The following is a 20391-nucleotide window of genomic DNA, read 5'->3' on the forward strand; positions in this document are numbered from 1 at the left end:
AAACAAGCAATTATACAAATAGCTTGTTATGTTATTTATAAAGGTGTGCCAGACTAACACTATAATTCATGACATTACTTTGCACCACCTCAGACCTAGCTTTACCCATTGTAAGTAAGTGGCACAAATTTGAACAGCAATAAAATTCTGTCATCAATTTCAATGATTTCTTTTTTCAAGCTGCAGCATCATTGTGCTCAGTAATTTTGAACTCAAGATATAGCAACACATAAAATTCAAACTTTGATAGTTTTCATGTGGCAATGTTAAAACAATAGATGGCCATCTTGAGTTGAAATATGTTATTTTGTACACAATACTATTGTTGTTTTGATTTTAAAAGTAAAGGTGGCCATACACGGGCCGATAAAAGCTGCCGACAGACCGAGTCGGCAGCTTATTGGCCCGTGTATGGGGGCCCCCGACGGGCTTCCCCGATCGAGATCTGGCCGAAAGTCGGCCAGATCTCGATCGGATGGGGTTAAAAATCCCGTCGGATCGCGGCCGCATCTGTTCGTTGATGCGGTCCCGCGATCCGACTGCCCGTTTGCGAACGTGAAGGATCCGATCGTTGGGCCCTAGGGCCCACGATCGGATCAGCCCGATATTGCCCACCTCAAGGTGGGCATATCGGAGGGAGATCCGCTCGTTTGGCGACATCGCCAAACGAGCGGATCTATCCGTGTATGGCCACCTTAAGTCCCATTCCAACATAGTGGTTCGATCAAGCTGCTAAATGCCAGTGGCACACAGGGCATTTACAATAATAATTAAAAATGCTCAAGTGAGCATTCTGTCACTGATCTGTGCCTGTTCAATAAGGAGTTTTACATTTAATGCAGCAACAGGTGCATTTGAATAGCAATGGTCAATCTAGTGTGCCATAGCCCTTGAGCGAAGATTGCTCTTTGGCAGATTTTCTGCTAAAAACATTTAAAAAACCTAATAGGATTGTTTTGCCACCAATATAGATTCATGCAGCTCAATTACTACCAAGTACAAAATACTGTTTAATGGGGGAAATTAAATTGTCATTTTCTTAAAATGAACCCTACGGGAGATTTGGAGCTTTCTAGATAACAGATCCAATGCAAGTGTATCTTGTTTGAATATTGAAGAGATTCTGTCATGATTTCTATGATGTATTTTTATTTCTAAATTACACTGTTTACACTGCGAATAATTCACTCTACAATATAAATTTTCATTCCTGAACCAGCAAGTGTATTTTGTTTTAGTTGTAATATTGGTGTGTAAGCAGCCATCTCATATCATTTTTCCTGGTCATGTGCTTTCAGAAAGAGCCAGCACTTCAGAATGGCATTATACATGTAATTACACCAGATAGGTTTTGCAATCAGAAAGGGTTTTCTAATTCTGAGTTTTTGCCTAGGATCACTTGTTGACACATTCAATTCATACATGATCAGACATTTGTTTACCTTTTTGCTTCCTCCAAATGGCACAGGTATTCATAGGCAACATTTTGACGTCTTCTCTCATCCATCTCCTCTGCTGTAAGTCTCTCATCATCAAGGACAGCTGCAAACAGATAATTAAAGAATCTTAAACTGATTTGGCATTAACAAACAAGCCCATCTAGGGGTAATATACTTGTAATCACTATTATACACTATATTTATTCATCACTTGGACAGGAAATGTAGAAGGGTACTTTTTGCCTAATAGGAATATTTGAGAATAAAGCCTGGTAGGAAGATCCACTCGTTTTGTGAGTGAATCTTAGTCCTATCTGGCCACCCAAGTTGTGGCCAATATTAGGCTAATCAGATCTTTTTGCCTAGTAGTAAGACTGCGTGTAGTGTTGCAGAACCTGGCTGAAAGTATCTTCTAGATTGCTCAGTGTATATCTGTACAAGTCCCTATTGAATATCAATCAACAGCAGAACCAATCAACAGGAAAACTTTTAGGCTCATACATGGACTCAGTTAAAGAGTAGAGGAATCTGAAGCCAATGTTTGCCTGTGTGTGGGCACCTTAATTCGCTTTGCCTAGCTAAATAGTAAAACCAATTTAAACTTATAAAAGTTGTACCTGAGTGTAAAACCAATGGAGATTGGTATAACTATAAAAAAAAAACAAGAAGTTCACATTTATAGCTGTATGCTGACTCAGTCTGGTGCTGATACCAATAATTTGTGTGTTATGAACAGTTTAAGCTTCCAGTATATTTATTTTGATTTGATTTTACAGAATAACCTGGCAGTAGAGCTTTTTATACAATTAACATAATAGTTTGTGAACAAACCATCAATACTTGAGGGTATTTACATTCCAAGAGTGATTTCATTACTATTTACCAATATTTCTGTTGGTCTGCTTTCACTATAGTTACGCCACTACCCATGCTTACTATTTCAAGTCAAACACTGCTTCCCATATGCAAGCCATATGAGGACATCTGGTCCAGTTTTGTTCATATCCACACGTATCACTTAATATATGAATCAACTTCTCATATTGCATGTGATTTGTTCTATTTACTACTTTCTTGCGGTACAGATGAGGGGACGTCCTATTTCATCCTACATGTATTTTGGTTGCCAAAAGTACTTTCTGGATAACTGTAAAGTGCAACCTGCATGGTTTCAGCAATACACTGCATTGGTCAATGCCAAATCTGTAATAATAATACTATAATAATACAATATAAAGCTGTTGGTGTAAGGTATGCTCTGTGGAGTACCTTAACTGCCATTCCCCTTAGGGTTGTTTTATGTTTACTGTACAAACTAGGAGCAAACGTAAGCATACATTACTTTTCAGATACAAGTGGCAGATGACTACGCATCACGCAAAAAAGACTCATGACAAATAATATACCCGCTTTACGGACACAAGATAGAGTTTCGTTTATGTAAAAGAGTTACATAAATGTTACCTGAATAGTCAAAAAGAAATATAGATGTATTTTACACATGTATACCCAATTCCACATATTGAAAGGAAACCATGATAGTCCGTCTCTGTGATCACTGCTACCAACTTCAAGTCCCAGAATCCATCACTTATAATCAGGTGCAGTGTCCTGTCCTACTGACATTAAGAGGTGGTATGGGGAGGAAGGCTAATGCAAGGGGACTGCGGTGAGCATCATAAGTAGTTTACAGTAAATCATACAATAACATTGTGAACACTCCCTAGGAGCAACAAGATACTATAGCCATATCGCTTCGTATTTGGTTGCTCTTAGTAAATGGTTAAAATGGTTTGTACTGCGTAGAGGTAAATGAAAGTATGTGTTAAAGGTCTAAAATACTGTTTTCCTCATTTTTAAAATGAGGAATAAAAATTGGTGCAATTCTTAAAGCAGATTGAATTCATAGTTTTGCAAATTGCAAAAAAAACAATGCTAATGAATTGGGCCATCAGTTATGCTTATACTCCATTCTCTGCCGGCAAAGCTCCACATCTGATAGACCCAGTATTGGTGCTTTTATTAAGTATTTTGGACTTAAAAGGGATTCGGTGTAGTTTCTATTTATAAATTACACTAAGGGGAGAGACACGCGGCAATTCGAGGAGATTAGTCGCCCGGAAACAAATCTCCTCTTCTTCGGGGCGACTAATCTCCCCGAACTGCCTCCCCGCCAGCCAAAATTAAAAATCGTCAGCGGGATGGCATTCGGAGCACTTCGGTTTTCCGAAGTCGCCCTAAGTTGCCCCACGAGGAAACTTCGGAAAACGAATCACTCTCCCCTAATTGCCGCGTGTCTCTGCCCTAACACTGCAAATATTTCTGCAAGTCACATGACTGGGGGCACCTGGTAAACTGATAATATGTCTAGCCATATGTCAGATTTCAAAATTAAATATAAAAAAATCCATTTGCTCTTTTGAAAAACATATTTCAGTGCAGAAGGCTGCTGGAGCAGCACTATTTTGAAAAAAAAAAAAAACATGTTTTCCCATTACATTTAAAATCAGTAGTACCAGCAATGTCACATGTTTGCACATGAATTGGATGCAGATACAGGGATTTTGGTATGATGGCAAAAATATGCCAGTAGAGAATACACAGTATGTCATAGGCATAATTACACCTCCAAAGTGAAATTATTCGCTTCAAAGCATTTGAATAATATAGAAGGTCATACTGAACAAACCCAGGTAAAACTGCAACCTAGTTGTGTATTTCTTTCTTGCTAAGTAACGCAAGGGTGTTCACGTCTTAAAAAAGCCTTCCTCTACAGGTAATTCTCATTTAAATAAAAAAAAATACTAATGGAGCCAAGAAGATATTAGTGCACGTACTCCAGTATACTACACATGCATTATGCTAGCCTTATACATGGAAGAGTTTCTCCAGAAGGACATGTTATATAAGCTTGAACAAACATTTGATTCTTTTATTTCATGCCATTTACAGATAATTTTATTAAGTTATATATTTTAACCCAAATTTTGAAATAAACCATATATTTAATAAAAGGGTCTGCTAAAATTCTTTGCAAATGGTACTGCTGCAAGGCTCCAACAACATCTCTGAATTCTATTACTCCCTTCCACTCCTAGATAAGCTATTATACGCCAGAACAAATTGCCCCTTTGGACTTCACCAATAAACATTTTGCTTCCCTTTGCACGTCACCATATGCTCATATGTATGAGAATGTATAAAAGTAGAAGTAAAACTTGTTTATAAGCATATTATTGTTTCAAATGTAACTAATGCAAGTAAAATGACTAAATTATAGGTCAGTGCACGGAATTGTTGCAGCAGTACACTTGGGCAAGGGTGTGTAATAATAAAGCTAGTAGTGTAAACACAGGATCATGCAAGCCTCTCAGCGCACATAGGTTAGGATGTTGGACAAACACAAAGGACTGTTATGTGAAGTAACAAGGTGACCTATTCATGCTTTTTAGAGCTTAACTAATTCATTACAGTTCTTTTCAGTTACTGAATCTGAATAGGCAAGTGTGTCCTTTTTTTTCCTGGGCAAGATCTGTCTAACCAAATTCCTGTAACACACACAAATGACCACAAGTCAAACATAATCTAGGAAAATTAACTCTTCCCAATGCTAAGTATCGATATATTTGAATTACTACTCTTTCCATATATAATGAGGCGCCGGCGCCTCTACCCACGTGGCGGCCATGGGCGCCGCCATTTTGGAAGGACGCCGGCAGGGAAGGACGCGCCGCCCGGAGCTCCTGGACCTGCTCCGGGCGGCGATCGTGACAGTCAGTCACAGAGTCCTGATGCGCTATGGGAGAGGGAGGTGAGGGATCCGGTGAGGGATTGGCGTATGACCCGCGTATAAGCCGAGGTCGAGTTTTTCAGCACATTTTGGGTGCTGAAAAACTCTGCTTATACGCGAGTATATACGGTACTTGGATTCAGCCAAATCCAAATCCTGCTGAAAAAGACAAACTCTTGGCCACATCCCCAACCGAATCCTGGATTTGGTGCATCCCTAGCAAAAACCGAGTTTTCTCTTTGTTATTCTACGAGTTTTCAGGTTGTTTAAATTCATCAGACAAATTCTATTTTTTTAATAAATCTCCAAGTCGAATTTCGAATTTAAAACTCACATAAATTTGACATTCGACACTTAATAAATGTGCCTCTAAGTGTAACGTTTTATTTTTCACCTTATGTTTTTCTAAAACAGCTCAGGGGGGGGGCACTGACTGTAAATTGTTCAGATTCCCTGAGTTTCATAAAAGGCAGCTGATACAAAAGTTGATCAGATGCTGCTGAGAAATGTATCAACTAATGTAGCAAATTGTAACAGTTTAGATTCTGCACTTGGATTACTGAGCTGCCAGATTTAAAATACCAGGTTTAAATTTTGGATTTTGGAAAAATGATAAAAATTAAAAAGCAATTGAAAAATAATCTTTATTTCTGGTGAATAATCTAATACCGAATGAACTGGAAAAAATGTGTTTGGAAGATGAACAACCCCTTTAAGTCTACTAAAACAGGGCTGTCCAACTGGCGGGCCGTGACCCCCCTTCTGTGGCCCCCACATGCTAAATTTAAACGGTATCACTACAAAGATTAATTTAATTGGCCCCTGCATTTTTAAACCTCAAATTCAGACTAATCCCCTGTACTGTTCACACCTGAGATCCAGACTGAAACTGCCCACATTGTTCACACCTTATTCAAAATGCTAATGGGGCACCAGCACTGTGTCACTGTATGTAGTACATAGTATGTAATACATAGTAGAATGATAGCTTTCCCTGTCTCCTGCTCTGTTCTGCCTTCCCTCCCTGTGTGTGCCATTCTCTGTTTACTCAGTTCTGCTTGTGTGTGCCATTCTCTGCTTGCCCAGTGCTGCTTGTGTGTGCCATTCTCTGTTTACTCAGTGCTGCTTGTGTGTGCCATTCTCTGCTTGCCCAGTGCTGCTTGTGTGTGCCATTCTCTGCTTGCCCAGTGCTGCTTGTGTGTGCCATTCTCTGTTTACTCAGTGCTGCTTGTGTGTGCCATTCTCTGCTTGCCCAGTGCTGCTTGTGTGTGCCATTCTCTGCTTGCCCAGTGCTGCTTGTGTGTGCCATACTCTGCTTGCCCTATGCTACCTGTGGAATGTAAGCCTGTTAGGGGTTTGTTCTTGGGGTTTGTTAGTATTTGTTGTTAAGGGCCCCTAAGGTGTTTAATCATGTGTTGGGGGGGGTTGTTGTATTATCCACAGGGGAGGATGAGGCATATGGATTTAAGGGTATGTTTTTAACATAACTTAAATTTTTCATATATGAGTGATGAGGGATTTCCCTGCAGTAAGCACAATTTGGTTTTTTGGTGTGCTACCACTTTTAATGTGGCTATGATCTTAAAAGTTCTTGTGGTAATATAGGTGTGGTTTAAAAGGGGGAGTGGCCAATACAGACTTCCATTATTGGCCCTCCACCACATAGGCCAGTAAAATTTTGGCCATCGGTACCACAGAAGTTGGACAGCACTGTACTAAAAGATCATTTAAACACTAATTACACCGAATAGGATGTTTTGCCTCCGATAAAGATTAATTGGGATCAAGTTCAAGGTACCATTGTATTGTTACAGAGAAAAAGGAAATAATATGAATTATTTGATTAAAAAAATGTCTTTGGGAGAGACCAAATCCAGGACAAAGTCTGGGATTAGGCCAAATCCAAGAAATGTTTGCAAGATTTGGATTCAGCCAAACCCTAAGGGGCACATTTACTAAGGATCAAATTTCAAAGTGCAAAAAACTTCGAAATTCGACCATCTAATAGGGTAGTTCGACATTCGAAGTATTTTTGAAATCGTACGATCGTATCTTCGAATCGAACAATTTTACCAAAAATCCTTCATTTCTCAAAACTTGCCCAAACACTCAAGATAGGTTATAGGAGGCACCCCATAGGCTAAACAGCAATTCGGCAGGTTTAAGATGGCTAAGTGTCGAAGTCGAACTTTTTTAAAGAGACATTAATTCAATATTCGAAGTTTTTCACTTCGAATCGAAGTTGAATTTGGCCTATTCGATGGTCAAAAAATCCAAAAATTACTACGAAATTTGAAGTTTTTGAAATTCAAAAATTCACTTCGACCCTTAGTAGATGTGCCCCTAAGTGTTCAGCTAAACGAAATCTAAAACATCATGTGACTTGTGGACAACTTAGCACAATGATTTTTTTGCTCACAATTGGTGCTATTTTTTAAAATCTCAAAATGGAAATTCGATTTCACTTTAGGATTTGGCCAAATCTTTTGTTGAGGCTTGAGTGTTTGGTGTTATGGATTCTTTGCAAACCCAATTCCTGCCCTTGTTTTAAAGGGCCTGAACACATGTTGGGTCACACTTGAGGGTTCTTCCCGAGAAATCTGAAAAACTTAACGATATTTCAGGCAGGTGAAATAACATTAATTTATGAGAAATGCTTAGTTTATTTCTGTGAAATGGAAACAGAATTGTTCTGCTGTGTGTTGAAATGACAGTTGCTTCAACAAGTCACAAAGGGGAAGTGACACTGAAAAACATGTGTATTTAATTCTATTATATGTGCCGTTAGTTTGCATATTTGAATTTGCACACATTTAAGACACATTACTTTATGAGGTTCCAACTGCATCTGGCTGAACAATAAGTATTTGGCTAAAGCCTAACGTTGAAAAAGTGCTGTGATCCAGATGAATACCAATTCAGATTCTGAATTCAGTGCAATAAATGAAAGGTTAAATCACTCCCAATGATTAGGTACAAAAGATAATGCTTTTGTGCACTTTTGTATATGCATCACAAATTAAAGCTTGAATGCATGAATGAGTGCCGACTTGGTAGGATACTCCTTAGACCACATAACCTGGAGGTGGATATGCCATTCTATGTGTATTGAACCAGTGATTATAATGTTAAAGGGCAAGTTAACCCCAAAACTAAACTTTCCAATATAAATCTATTAACATTTTTAATAAAAAGTTATTTGTAAAAATGATTGCTATTGAAAGTAGCATTTGCTTAATTCCCGGATGTTACTTTTTAAACAATGTTGCAAAAGTCTTAGCTCCCCGGCAAAGCCAGATCTGCTGTTCAGCTGCCTTGTCTTACATTGTATCAACCAGGGCAGATAATAGAAAGGGACAGCCAAACACTGCTTTCAATTGCATTACTGTACATATAGAAATAAAGGCACTGAAAATGTTTTAATAAATGAATATTGGAAAGTTGCTTAAAATTACGTTTTCTTTTCGTTTTTTTCTTTTCAATATTTTAAATAAAAGACATGAACAGTATCACATGTTTAACAAATAAAGTGACAATGATATGGCAATTAGATGTAGTTTACATGTCTTGTGAGATATTCAACATACGTAGATATTGACTCTGGTGATCGCATGAAGTTCAGTTCCAACATGTATACTCATAATGAAAAACTAATACATATGTTATAAAGTATTACACAATTGTACACTCTCCAAAACATAAAATTATGTTGGTTTTTTTTATTAGACAAGTTTTTATTTTGGGGTTGAGTTGCCCTTTAAGGTGTTGATGCTCAAGCAATTAGGCCCGGAAGAAGCTTATCATATGTATTCCGGCTGATTCTGACTACCTGGGGGAAAAAGGGCAGAGAAGTGGAGAAGGAGTGATGCAACACGAGGCAGCTGCTTCATATGCTGACTGCTGAGACCGAGGAGTGTGGTGGAGGTATTGGGGATTGGGACTTTCAGTGTTGGGTAAATACTAAATTCTAAGATCTGCATGGAACATTATGTTCGTACCTCCTATGCGGCAGACTAAATACTTGCAGCCCGCAGGCCACTTGCAGCTATTCTTTGGACATTAAATAGTTATAAAGGAGAATGAGCTTTATTTGCGGATGCCTCAAGAGCTACCGTATATGAACTTCATGATATTATCCCCTCCTGCCTCTCCCCAAGGAATTTTTTTTAATAATGAGCAGGGAAGCTCCAGGTCATCTTTTTTTATGGGGTGATTTGTAAAAAGATTTGTGGGTATTTATCTATTTCTACATGCTATTTGTTATCTGATACTGGGGTCATGTATGTTTAAGTGGGTGGAGGTTGTGGCCAGTGGATTTAATGAGCACGAATAAAGAAGTTTTACCACTTTTGAAATATGTGATTCAAGTGCCTGTTGAAATCCCCCATGGTTCTCCTTTTCTTTTTTTTCAATATTTTAAAGGGAAACAGAGCACCACTCATTTTGCAGGAGGCATCTTATATTGAGTGACCTGTGGCAACAACTCTATCTTATTATATTACAATCATTTTTCCTGTTACTTAAATAATGTCAACACATTTCTGCAGTGCTTTACAGAGATTAAATATCATTCAAATTAGTCCCTGCACCAAGGAGTTTACAATCTAAGGTCCCTATCACATTCACACACAATAGTGTAATGCTAATCATTGGGAGTGATTTAACCTTTCATTTATTGCACTGAATTCAGAATCTCAATTGGTATTCATCTGGATCACAGCACTTTTTCAACATTAGGCTTTAGCCTAATCCTTATTGTTCAGACAATTAACCTGCCTTTATGTTTTTAAAATGGGGGAGGAGATATGGGTAACCAGAGGAAACCCACATTGACATGGGAGAACATACAAACTCCTTGCAGGTAGTGCCCTGGCTGGGATTGAACTCAGAAACACAGCATTGCATGGCTCTGTCCATAATCACTTAACTTGATACCTTGGGCTGGAGTGATCCATTTTAACAAATATTGCTTATCTTTAGGCCCTTTTCTATTTAAATTTAATTATAAAATTCAAGTCAGTGCCTGATCAGAGAGACCCCAAATCAAATTACAAATTTAGGGAGCGACAAAAAAGATAAAGGGCAGTTAATAATTATATTATCTGCATCATATTTTGTCATCTTTATTATAGATATTATATTTCATGATATTTTTACATTTGCAAAGCATAAGTGTAGACATTTTTCAGATGGAAGAGGGAACATGGAATTTGGTTGCATGCCCAGATTTTATAACAGAATATGGCTTTTATTTTCTAACTTTCTGATCTTCCAAATCTACCAGATGAGCATATGACAGTAATGAAGGCTGATGTTAAAAGTTTAATTTACTCTAAAAATACTTAGGGTGAGGTCACACGGGGCGTTTTTACGTTGCGTTTTTAAAAACACAGCGTAAATGCGCACACAAAATTAAGAGAATAGATCAGTGTGCACTTTCGGCTGAAATATGTCCCAACTGTGTAAAACCACACAAATCTAATCATATGACAGTCAGGCAGAATGAATGAACTACATTTGAACTGTCCAGTCTATAACCCCATATGTAGCCTGATCAGAAATTCTGCACCCACAATTTTTGCGTAAACTGAAAAAGACTGGAAACCATTGATTTAGGCAATGCCTGTATCCGCATTATCCATGCACAGTAAGCCAGCCCCTATTTGTAGTCTGCAATTTGAACCGGCACCACCTTCATAGGAACAATTGAGAGGTATGCTTCAGCACCTAGGTGTCTGTAAAAAGACTTTTTCTAATATTGTTGACAACACAGAATGCCCCAACCTAACAACACTCCCACTGTTTTGTGATGATATAAATACAAATGCAGAGACAAAGAATGCTCTGTGCACAGGGTAAGCTGTGGCTCCACACTTCACTGCTCATTTATAGAAAAAGAGTAGTATGTACACTGTACATGCCAATACATGTCTATACTTTTTTTCCATTATAAGATGTCTAAGTAAAATGTGTTTACTCCATCAGCATCTGTGAAATGTAAAAACTTCCCTTTTAATGTTACAATACAATAGAAGGGCTAAAAAAACCTTCTCATGCTAAATAATGTGATGTTTTTGGTAACGCACCCTGCACATTTTATTGGACTTATAAAGAAACACGAGTTGTGTCATGCCCCAGAACGCTGATTAGACTTGCCTGGAGCAGCCACGCTTTACACATGAATATAACGCATTTTTATCACACTCACAATTTGGAAAACCAACCAGGTATTCCAGTTAATTTAGGTTATAAAAATTGCACATACTAAAGTCACCAGAACACTGCTTACTGGTTAGATGCAGGCAGAATGGGTGTGATTATTATTGAAAGCTTTTCCTGTTGTTGCCCACTACTGTCCTATGCAGTCAAACAGAGATTATAGTGTTGCATGTTATGAAGCTCTTTACAAACACTATTTATCATAGACATTAGGACCACGGATTACAGTCTAAAGTCCCAGATATACACACTCGAGATAGAGAAAGATGTATGCAACAATCCCTGCAGGTATATTCCACATCCAGTCCTACAAGATATAGAGATATAGGGGCAAATTCACTAACCGGCGAAGTGGCTAACAATAGCGAAAATTCGCCAGTGTTACGTCATTTTGCCACTTCGCCAATTTACTAAATGTCCCTGGCGAAAATTTGCTAGCGAAGTAGATAGACTAGCGCAAGCCTAACGCCAAGCGAAGTTGCACTCTGGCGTAGGGGCGAAACTACGCAAATTTACTATGTTTTTTTTTCTGAACGGTACCCTCTTTCGCCAGAGTTTACTTTGCCAGGTCAGACCAGGCGAAGTGCAACAGAGTAGATAGGAGTTTGTAAAAAAAAAAGTTACAAATTTTTCTAAGTCCCAAAAAACGCTGGCGTTTTTTACTTTTTATAGGGTGATAGGCTGAAAAAGATGGAAATTTTTTTTAGGGTACCCTCCTTTCCCCCTTATTTTGTTAACATATGGCACCTAAACTATACTGTGGGCATGTGTAAAGCATTAGAACACCTCTATATAACTTAACTTAACTTAAGTTTCCCTTGGCTTGTGTAGTGTTATTTATTTGCTGCAGCATACTTGCCCATTCAAACTTCTATTTTGCGCTGTATGCAAATTAGCCTTCGCTATCGCAACTTTGAACCGATGATCGTTACATCGCTAGCGTAACTTCGCAAACGATCGGTAACCTGTGCGGAACTTCAAATCTTCGTGAATTTGCGCAGCCCTGGCGAATCTACGTCTGGCGAAGTGCGACTAAAACAACGCTGGCGCAACTTCGGAGGTAAGTAAATTTGCCCCATAGAGAGAAAACAGCAACACAGACCCATTTCCATGGCCAGCCGAACATGAAGAAATTATCTTTTTGCCTAAATTCCTATACGTGTTTCCATGTGATGTAAGAATGCAAAATAAAAACGTTTTAAAAAAAAAATGGCAGCTACACAAACCCTAACCGTATTTATAGTACAAATTAGAAAGCTCCCAAAGTCAGTTCTGAACAGAGTAGAACATCAGCTTTGTATATATCAACACAGGAAAGAAATCCTGAAAATGACGTGCATATAAGTCTGGGACACAGATTAAAATGCACTAAAATGCACTGCCGACCTGATATCTGCATGGAAAACAACAGTGGGCTTTGATGTGGTGAACTGAGCAGTTGGGGAAAGGAAAAATGATGTCAGACATACTACTGCTAGGAGTGGCCCGCATATGTTTGCCAAGATCCATTCATTAAAAGTGAACTCCCCAGCCTGAAGCAAGTTCTCCCATAAACAATCCTGCCAAGTGTGGAGCAGCAGGCATGGCAACTCCGTTTAATGCTTTCAGCTGCTGGATGAATAGATAGATGGACAAGGCCCTCACATTAGTCCCTGTCCTGGTGAAGCTGTAAGATCACATTCACATAAAACACATTTGGGTCAGTTTCATAAGGAGCCAAATAACCTTCCTGTACATTTTAAAAAGTCAATGATTTTAGCATTATTCGTAAATGTAGTCAAGACCAGTAACACCAAAATATTAAAGAGTTTTGTATGCATTTAAAGGAGAACTAACGCTTAACTAAAGTAGTAGGTAGAAGTGTTATACATTATGCTTTGGGTTTCTGTACTAGCCAAGGCAACCATAGCCCTTAGCAGTAAAGAGCTGTCTCTCCAAAGATGCCCCTCTAGCTCCCCATATTCTTTTCTGCGGATTCCATGCAGTGCACATGCTCTGTGCTGCTGTCGCTTACTGAGCTTAGAGTAACTGTCACAATATAAGGCTGATTAGTGATTAATAAAGATTATTGGTAAATGTGAGCACAGAAACAAGTGCAACTAGCAGCATTTAATAGTCAACACTGTAGCATCAGCTTATATTACAGGCCAGCCTCATTTTCTGCTTGATAATTTGCGACAACCCCTAAGTTTAGCTTCTCAACAGCTGCTCAGAGCCCACTGAGCACATGAGTGTCGCAGACACTTTCCAATATGGTGACCCCCCCTGTGACAAGTTTGAAGTCCTGGACCATTGAGATTCTGAAACTAAGGTCGTTATAAGAAATATGGCATTTTTAACCATATTAATTTTTAGGGTTTAGTTCTCCTTTAATTATAATGTATTGTTATATTATTGTTACTGCCGTGAAACCACTAGAACAACCATTTAAGCTAAAACTGGGCTACGGGACATGTGTACACAGCAAAAGTTGTGTAGAATACAATTGTTTTGTTCTTATACAGCAGGGGTAGGGAACCTGCGGCTCTAGAGCCGCATGTGGCTCTTCAGCCTGCTTGCTGCGGCTCAGTCTTGCGCCTTTGCCTGTCAGGTCGTATTTACAGCCCTCGCACCTGCTGGTGGTGCGCGGTGCGACCGCGGTAAGCATACTCAAGAAGCCGCCAGCAGGTGCGAGGGCTGTATAGACATCCCAGGAGTGGCAAGACTGAGCCACAGCAAGATGATTCTTCATGGTCCTTACCGCGGTCACACACTCAAGACAAGAGAGAGACGATCAGCATGGAGCTTCAGAAACAGAAGTCACATTAAACAGATGAGAACACTAGCATTTAATAGGGCTATTCAGTGTTTAATTTTTTTTCAAAGTAGCCCTGCATATACACAATGCACTTCTGTTTGTTGTATTCTGTTGTTGTAACAGTTAAAATTAAAAAAGTTTATAAGCTGTGTTATGTTTTGCGGCTCCAGACTATTTTTCTTTAGTGGGAGAGGGGCAAAATGGCTCTTTTGATCGTAAAGGTTGCTGACCCCTGTTATACAGGCTAAATCTGAGCAACTTTTCAAGTGGCCTTTATTTTTTATAGGTTTTGAATAGTTTGCCTTCTTCTGACTCCAGCTTTCAAATGGGGTTCACTGACCCCATCTAAAAAACAAATGCTCTGTAAGGCTAAAAATGTATTACTCTCTCCTTTTCATATTGAAGTCTCTTATTCAAATCAATGCATGGTTGGTAGGATAATTTGGAGCCTAATAACCAGATTTCTGGATTTTCAAACTGCAGAGCTGCTGAATAAAAAGCTTAACTCAAAAACCATAAATAAAAAATGAAAACCAGTTGTGAATTGTATCAGAATATCACTCTCTACATCATACTAAAAGTTGATTTAAAGTGGACCTGTCACCCAGACATAAAAAGCTCTATAAAAAAGTCCTTTTCAAATGAAACATGAAATCCAAATTCTTTTTTTTTATAAAAGCATTCATAGCTGTTGTAAACGAATTTAAAAATCTCAGCTGTCAATCAAATATTGGCTGCCCTTCCTCTACGCCTTAGGCATAGAGGTGGGGCAAGCAATTACTTTCACTTTCCATTCAGCACTTTCTAGATGTCACTGCTCTCCCCATGTTCCCCCAGTTCTCTTAACCATTTAATTGTGTAACCAGTGCATGGGGATGGACATCAGGTCCCCCATTCTGGTACACAAACAAGATTCTGAAATGATACAAGGCTTGCCTTAATAACAGATTCAAATAATTTATACAGTGTAATTAAAGTTAATTTTGCTTGACTAACATAATAAAATAGGATTTGGAATCATTTTCTTGGGTGACCAGTCCCCTTTAAAGGTGAACAATGGTGAAAGAAGCATTTATGCACCAAATCCAGGATTTGGCCGAATACAAGTGCCTGACCAAAATGAATCCGAAAAACCAAGCAAAATGTTGTCCACTGTACCAGAGATTTATTGCACTAATATGTGTGTGGTATGAAAAGTCCTTAAAATGAACGCTCCACTGGGCAGGAAATTGTGTGTATTTCTATTTCTGAAAAAAAGCTTTGCATAAACTCTTACATTTGAAGGGTAATAATAATGTTGTGCTATAAGGCTGTACCTATCTCTGTGGGGGCCTCAGGAAGCTAATAATGTTGTCTCAGCCTAATCCACTGGCATTTTCAAGTTGAAGGAGATCAGTGAATTTTTAAAATGTATAATGGTTTTGCTGATGCAAAACTCTGACTATACCTCGTTCCAGGGAGAAACAAGTGATTGTTTTCTTTCAGCTGCTGTAAAAGGCAGGGGAAGGTTGGCAGACAAAAGGGTCTGAAAACCCAGGACGGGCCCTTTTCTGCTGGCAGTTTGAAAACTAAAGCCCAGTTAGTTAACAAATTTAATAATAGTTTGCATATTAGCATCTAAGACCACATGACAGACAGGTAAATATCTCTGGCAAGATGCAGCCAGTTCGGTTCACCTGGGTGTCACAGCTGAGACATGCAAGGCTATCCTCCACAAATACTGGATGTGTTGTATTATAGGTGACTTAGACAGTCAATTTAAAAAGTCACCAAGTGTAACACTATCCCAAAACAAAACCTGCACCATGATGTGTTTGCGTGAGGGGGGGGGCTGAAGGAAACACTGAACGACACAAGTACAAGTGCAGAAATAATCCAGCAGTTCTCTTTTCACCCAAACAGCCTCTCCACTACACTGCGAGTAGCCCCACAGGCAATCTTAAAGGGGTTGTTCACCTTTGAGATAACTTTTAGTATGATATAGAGAGGGATATTCTGAGAATAAAAATACATTTGTAGCCTTACAGAGCATTTGATTTTTTAGAAGGGAGTCAGAGACGTCCAGTTGAAAGCTGCAAAGAGTCAGAAGAAAAAGGCTAATAACTATAAAGCTATAAAAAATAAATAAAAACCAATCGAAAAGTTAGAATTGGCCGTTCTATAACATAATAAAAGTTACCTTAAAGGTGAACCATCACTTTAAAGAATGTCTTAATGATAAACTTTAATGATACACTTCGATTAGTAAACTAAACAAAAACATGTAGCACTTTATAAACAAAAATATGCATTAATACAATATCTTAGTGCCGTAAAACAATCTGCGTGCCCAAGTCTCCATTCAAACACTATCTTTATTGAATATAGCAGCTTTACTTACAGGCCTCTACCCTCCATACAGATGGTGCACAGATGATGTAGAGCAGTGATCTCCAGCTAGTGAGCAACATGTTGCTCACCAACCCCTTGGATGTTGCTCCCGGTGGCCTCAATGCAGATGCCTATTTTTGCATAAAAACCAGATGTACTGCCAAACAGAACCTCCTGTGGGCTGCCAGTCTACACATGGCCAAACATTTATTTTGCACCACCCAGTAACATTTTTCATGCATGTGTTTCTCCCCAACTCTGGGCCTACCTGTAAAAAGCTTGGGGGGCCCCTATTCTACAGCCTACACTGTTATTTTATAACTACAGCTCTATTCTCCTGAAACAAAGTGCATGAAAACGATCTACTACAAACGATAACTTCCCCTACAACAGACACAGATCATCCGTACACAATCAAAATGTAACCTTCCTCACTATATGCGATAACTTTATCAACAGGCAGCGCACACTGTACATAATGGCCGCAGACAGCATGTGGCCCTCCGAGGGGTTTGTTTTAATGGCCCCAAGTCCAGCTACATGCCCCAAAGTCTGTTTTCTGTGGTGTCATAATTGTGTGAAGAGATGTCAGGTGAAACTGCCTAGCCTGCTCGCTAGCTGTAAAATGGCACATCTCTCTCTTTACCTTTCCTGATCTTGCCCATCCCCTGTCCCACAGCATGTCTCTCACACGCCCTTCTCCTGCAAGCACTTTTGGGCAGGGCCCTCTTTAACACCTTATTTTCCAGTGTTTAATGGGTATGATGGGTGCATGCGGTGTTCTATTGCAGAAATAGCAGCTTTATAAGTGCATGTTACTAGTAATAAGCAGTGGATACATCAGCTGTTGGCATCCAATAGGCGTGTGCACACAGGTAAGCCAGTGGCTCCAATATGCTCTCCCCCCCTGTAAGGTTTAGAGTGGACTGGGCTGCCTGTGAAGTTACAGGAGATACACACACACACTTCCCCTGCAGCCAGGCAGTCCTACCCACTAACTGTGTATGTGTGAGGGAAACATTAAATACGTGCGTGCTTGCCTGCCTGCTCCCATCCTCCCTAGAAGAAGTTACCTTGAGGCAGCCCTGCCCTGCGGCTCTCATGAATACAGGCGGACACTTCCCCCGCAGGCTGAGCTCCGTGGCAGGAAGCACTAGGTGGACAAGCGAACCCCCCTCTCGCCATCACCCTGGTACATCTAGCACATAGGCAGCAGCAGTAACACACAGACACGCCACCTGCCCTGCAAGGGCACAGCCAACCCATTAGCCCTTTCCCATTCTAAGGAAGGTACCACTTACAGCCATAGTGGGGACGAACGAGGCCATCGACTTCCTCCGAAACGGACATGGTGCTGGCAAATAATGTCCAGATCTGACCTGAACCAGTTTTACGCCCCGAAAAGGCCCGGGATGTTGAAAGGTGAGACCGCAGAGGAGACAGGAACACTCACACCAACTTCAGAGGTGGTAAAAGAGATTCCACAGTCACTGTGAGGGAGCCGGGTGTGGCTGCCCGCCCCTCCGTCCCTTTAGCCAATCACATGGCAGAATGACTGGGGCAGCTTCCTAAAAGTAAAGCCTGTCAGTCAGATACGTTTTGCATGGCCGGATCTGCGCTCTTTATGGTGTCTGCGCTGAGGCGAATGGGGGAACGTTACGAAGGGGTTGTTAAGCTTTTATTCGACTTTTACTTCGCCCTCTGCCGCTTGGCTTTCCACAGACAACGCAGTGAGTGCACTTTCCTGTCTGCTGCAGAGAGCCACTGTCTTATTGGATCTGTTTGGCAGCTTGACCAATCACAGATGGCTTCTCATGCAGCAGGGAAAGCGCGTGTGAAAAAGGCAAAAAGTTTGCAGGGAGAGACTGTGCTCTGTGACTGGGAGAGTTTCTGTCCCGAGCAGGAATGTAGACAAGCAGAGGTGAGAGGGAGGAGGAGTGTGCGCTATAAAGAGCCCAACCAAGCTTTTTGCTGAGCTGTGACGGTTAAGGACACCTGGTTTTGTCGAAAAATAAAGGGCTGGACTCGAGGTCAGATTTACTTCACCAGCTTAATACAGACAAGATGATTATACACATCGCATGCCTTTTTGCTCATTTATAAGCAGCCAAGCTTGAAGGCAGATATTCAAGTATTGTGGTGGACAATTCCATTTGCAGAAAAATCAGCAGATAATAACTGCCATTAATTTTAGTCAGCCCCAATCGGCTTTCACTGTAGCTTTCAGCAGCAAAGGATTGTGGGAGTTAAGGAGTAAACTGCTTACATTTACATTCACTGCTGTACACACATTGTTCACATTTCTGTGGTAACTGTACATCAGTCACTGCCATTATGGTATTATGTCAGTAAAGGCTAGGGCTTGACTGTACCATTTAACAAGGCACAAAATAAGGGAGAATATACATTTTTGGGTGTAGCTTAGGACACTATAGTAAAAATGTTATGCCTTTGTACATTCCCCCCAGTGTTATAAGAAATATTTACCCTCCCTTTAAAGTTGCAAAGATTTGACAGCAGAGTGGTATGATCACTGACATTAGCTCCTCCGGTGGGCCCATTCTGCTACCCCAACCAGTACAATACTGGCCCTGTGTCTGATTAGTCAAATCATTATGTGAATTGCATCATTGTACTAACAATGCATTATAGTGCTGCTCGACTGTGGGTAATGGCTAACTAACTGATTCAGCAGGGCCCTGCATCTATCAGCTGTAGCAAGCGCCAGTGGCCCTCTAAACTTTCACTGCAGAGGGGCCCCTAAACTCTAGTTACTTCAGTCTATCATTTGGCACGTTGTGCCCTTAATAAGCATTTTTATAGTAAAGTAGTATAGGTACCACAATAATCAGGGTAATGGCTATTGAGATACACGGCTAAATCTCCTGTGCTCCGATCAACCTACCCCTGTGCCCAATGTTCCCTCTAATTCCTTCTTGGCTATGTGTGCCAAAAAATTATCTGTGTGCTAAGGTCAGAATAAATACAAAATATTGTATTTTCACACAAAATGTTTTATGCGCTCCACAATTTGTTGTGTGTTCTGTCCCCAAAAATTTGTGTACGCATGCATGAGCCCACAGCTTAGAGGGAACATTGCCTGTGCCTGCACCCGGAGCCACTGTGTTGGACCAGGTACAGACACACAAAGAAGATTTTGCGAGTAACCATTTCAGCACCGATCTCTGCAATGTGCAACTCGGGGGCTGATCAGTGGTAGGCTGATCAGACGTAGGGACTGAATATCTGCCTGCATTTATTTAATTCCTTAGTATGCAAAAGGTTAGGAGATATTAGATATGGTGCTCTTTCACATTCACTGCCTAGAGGGGACAGAAGGCCACAGTAAGGTTAAACAACCAAGAGGTAGAAGAGCATCTCAGTAGAAAATGTAGAGAGGGGACTCTGAATAAGGATCAGATAGTGTGAGACTAGTTCCTGTAGTGTGAAATAGGTGTAGCAAGTATGAGCAGTATTATGGGATACTGAGGGCTGGGGTAGCCAATAATGCAACCTTGGAAGCACCACTGTGAGAACCTGTACCCTTTGGCTTCATGCCTGTGCTTGAGGGCTAATTTATAAAGGCCAATACAACACAAGCTTATTGAGTCGGTATCTATTAAGATGCCAGTGTGTGTACTAGGTAAAGTACCAGCCACTGTCTTCACTATAGAGGAAGCAGGCCCCTTAAAGGAGAAGGAAAGTCGTTTACCACTTGGGGGTGCCAAATGTTAGGCACCCCCCAAGTGAATGTATTTACTTACCTGAAACCCCAG

The 20391-nt window shown here is 40.2% G+C and overlaps 1 protein-coding gene across 2 annotated transcripts in view; it reads right to left on the reverse strand.

The window, feature by feature from the left end:
• Positions 1-18365, reverse strand: part of iqgap1.L (IQ motif containing GTPase activating protein 1 L homeolog) — a 93482-nt gene extending 75117 nt beyond the window's left edge. The window contains exons 1-2 of one of the 2 annotated variants that reach the window (XM_018250835.2): positions 17917-18365; positions 1443-1542 (exon numbers count right to left, since the gene is read on the reverse strand). In XM_018250835.2, the coding sequence (XP_018106324.1) occupies positions 1443-1542; positions 17917-17965 (149 nt within the window). In that variant the 5' untranslated portion in view covers positions 17966-18365. 2 annotated transcript variants of the gene reach the window in all.
• Positions 18366-20391: the final 2026 nt, after the last annotated feature.

The sequence above is a fragment of the Xenopus laevis genome, chromosome 3L (assembly GCF_017654675.1).
Source record: "Xenopus laevis strain J_2021 chromosome 3L, Xenopus_laevis_v10.1, whole genome shotgun sequence".
Taxonomy (NCBI): Eukaryota; Metazoa; Chordata; class Amphibia; order Anura; family Pipidae; genus Xenopus; species Xenopus laevis.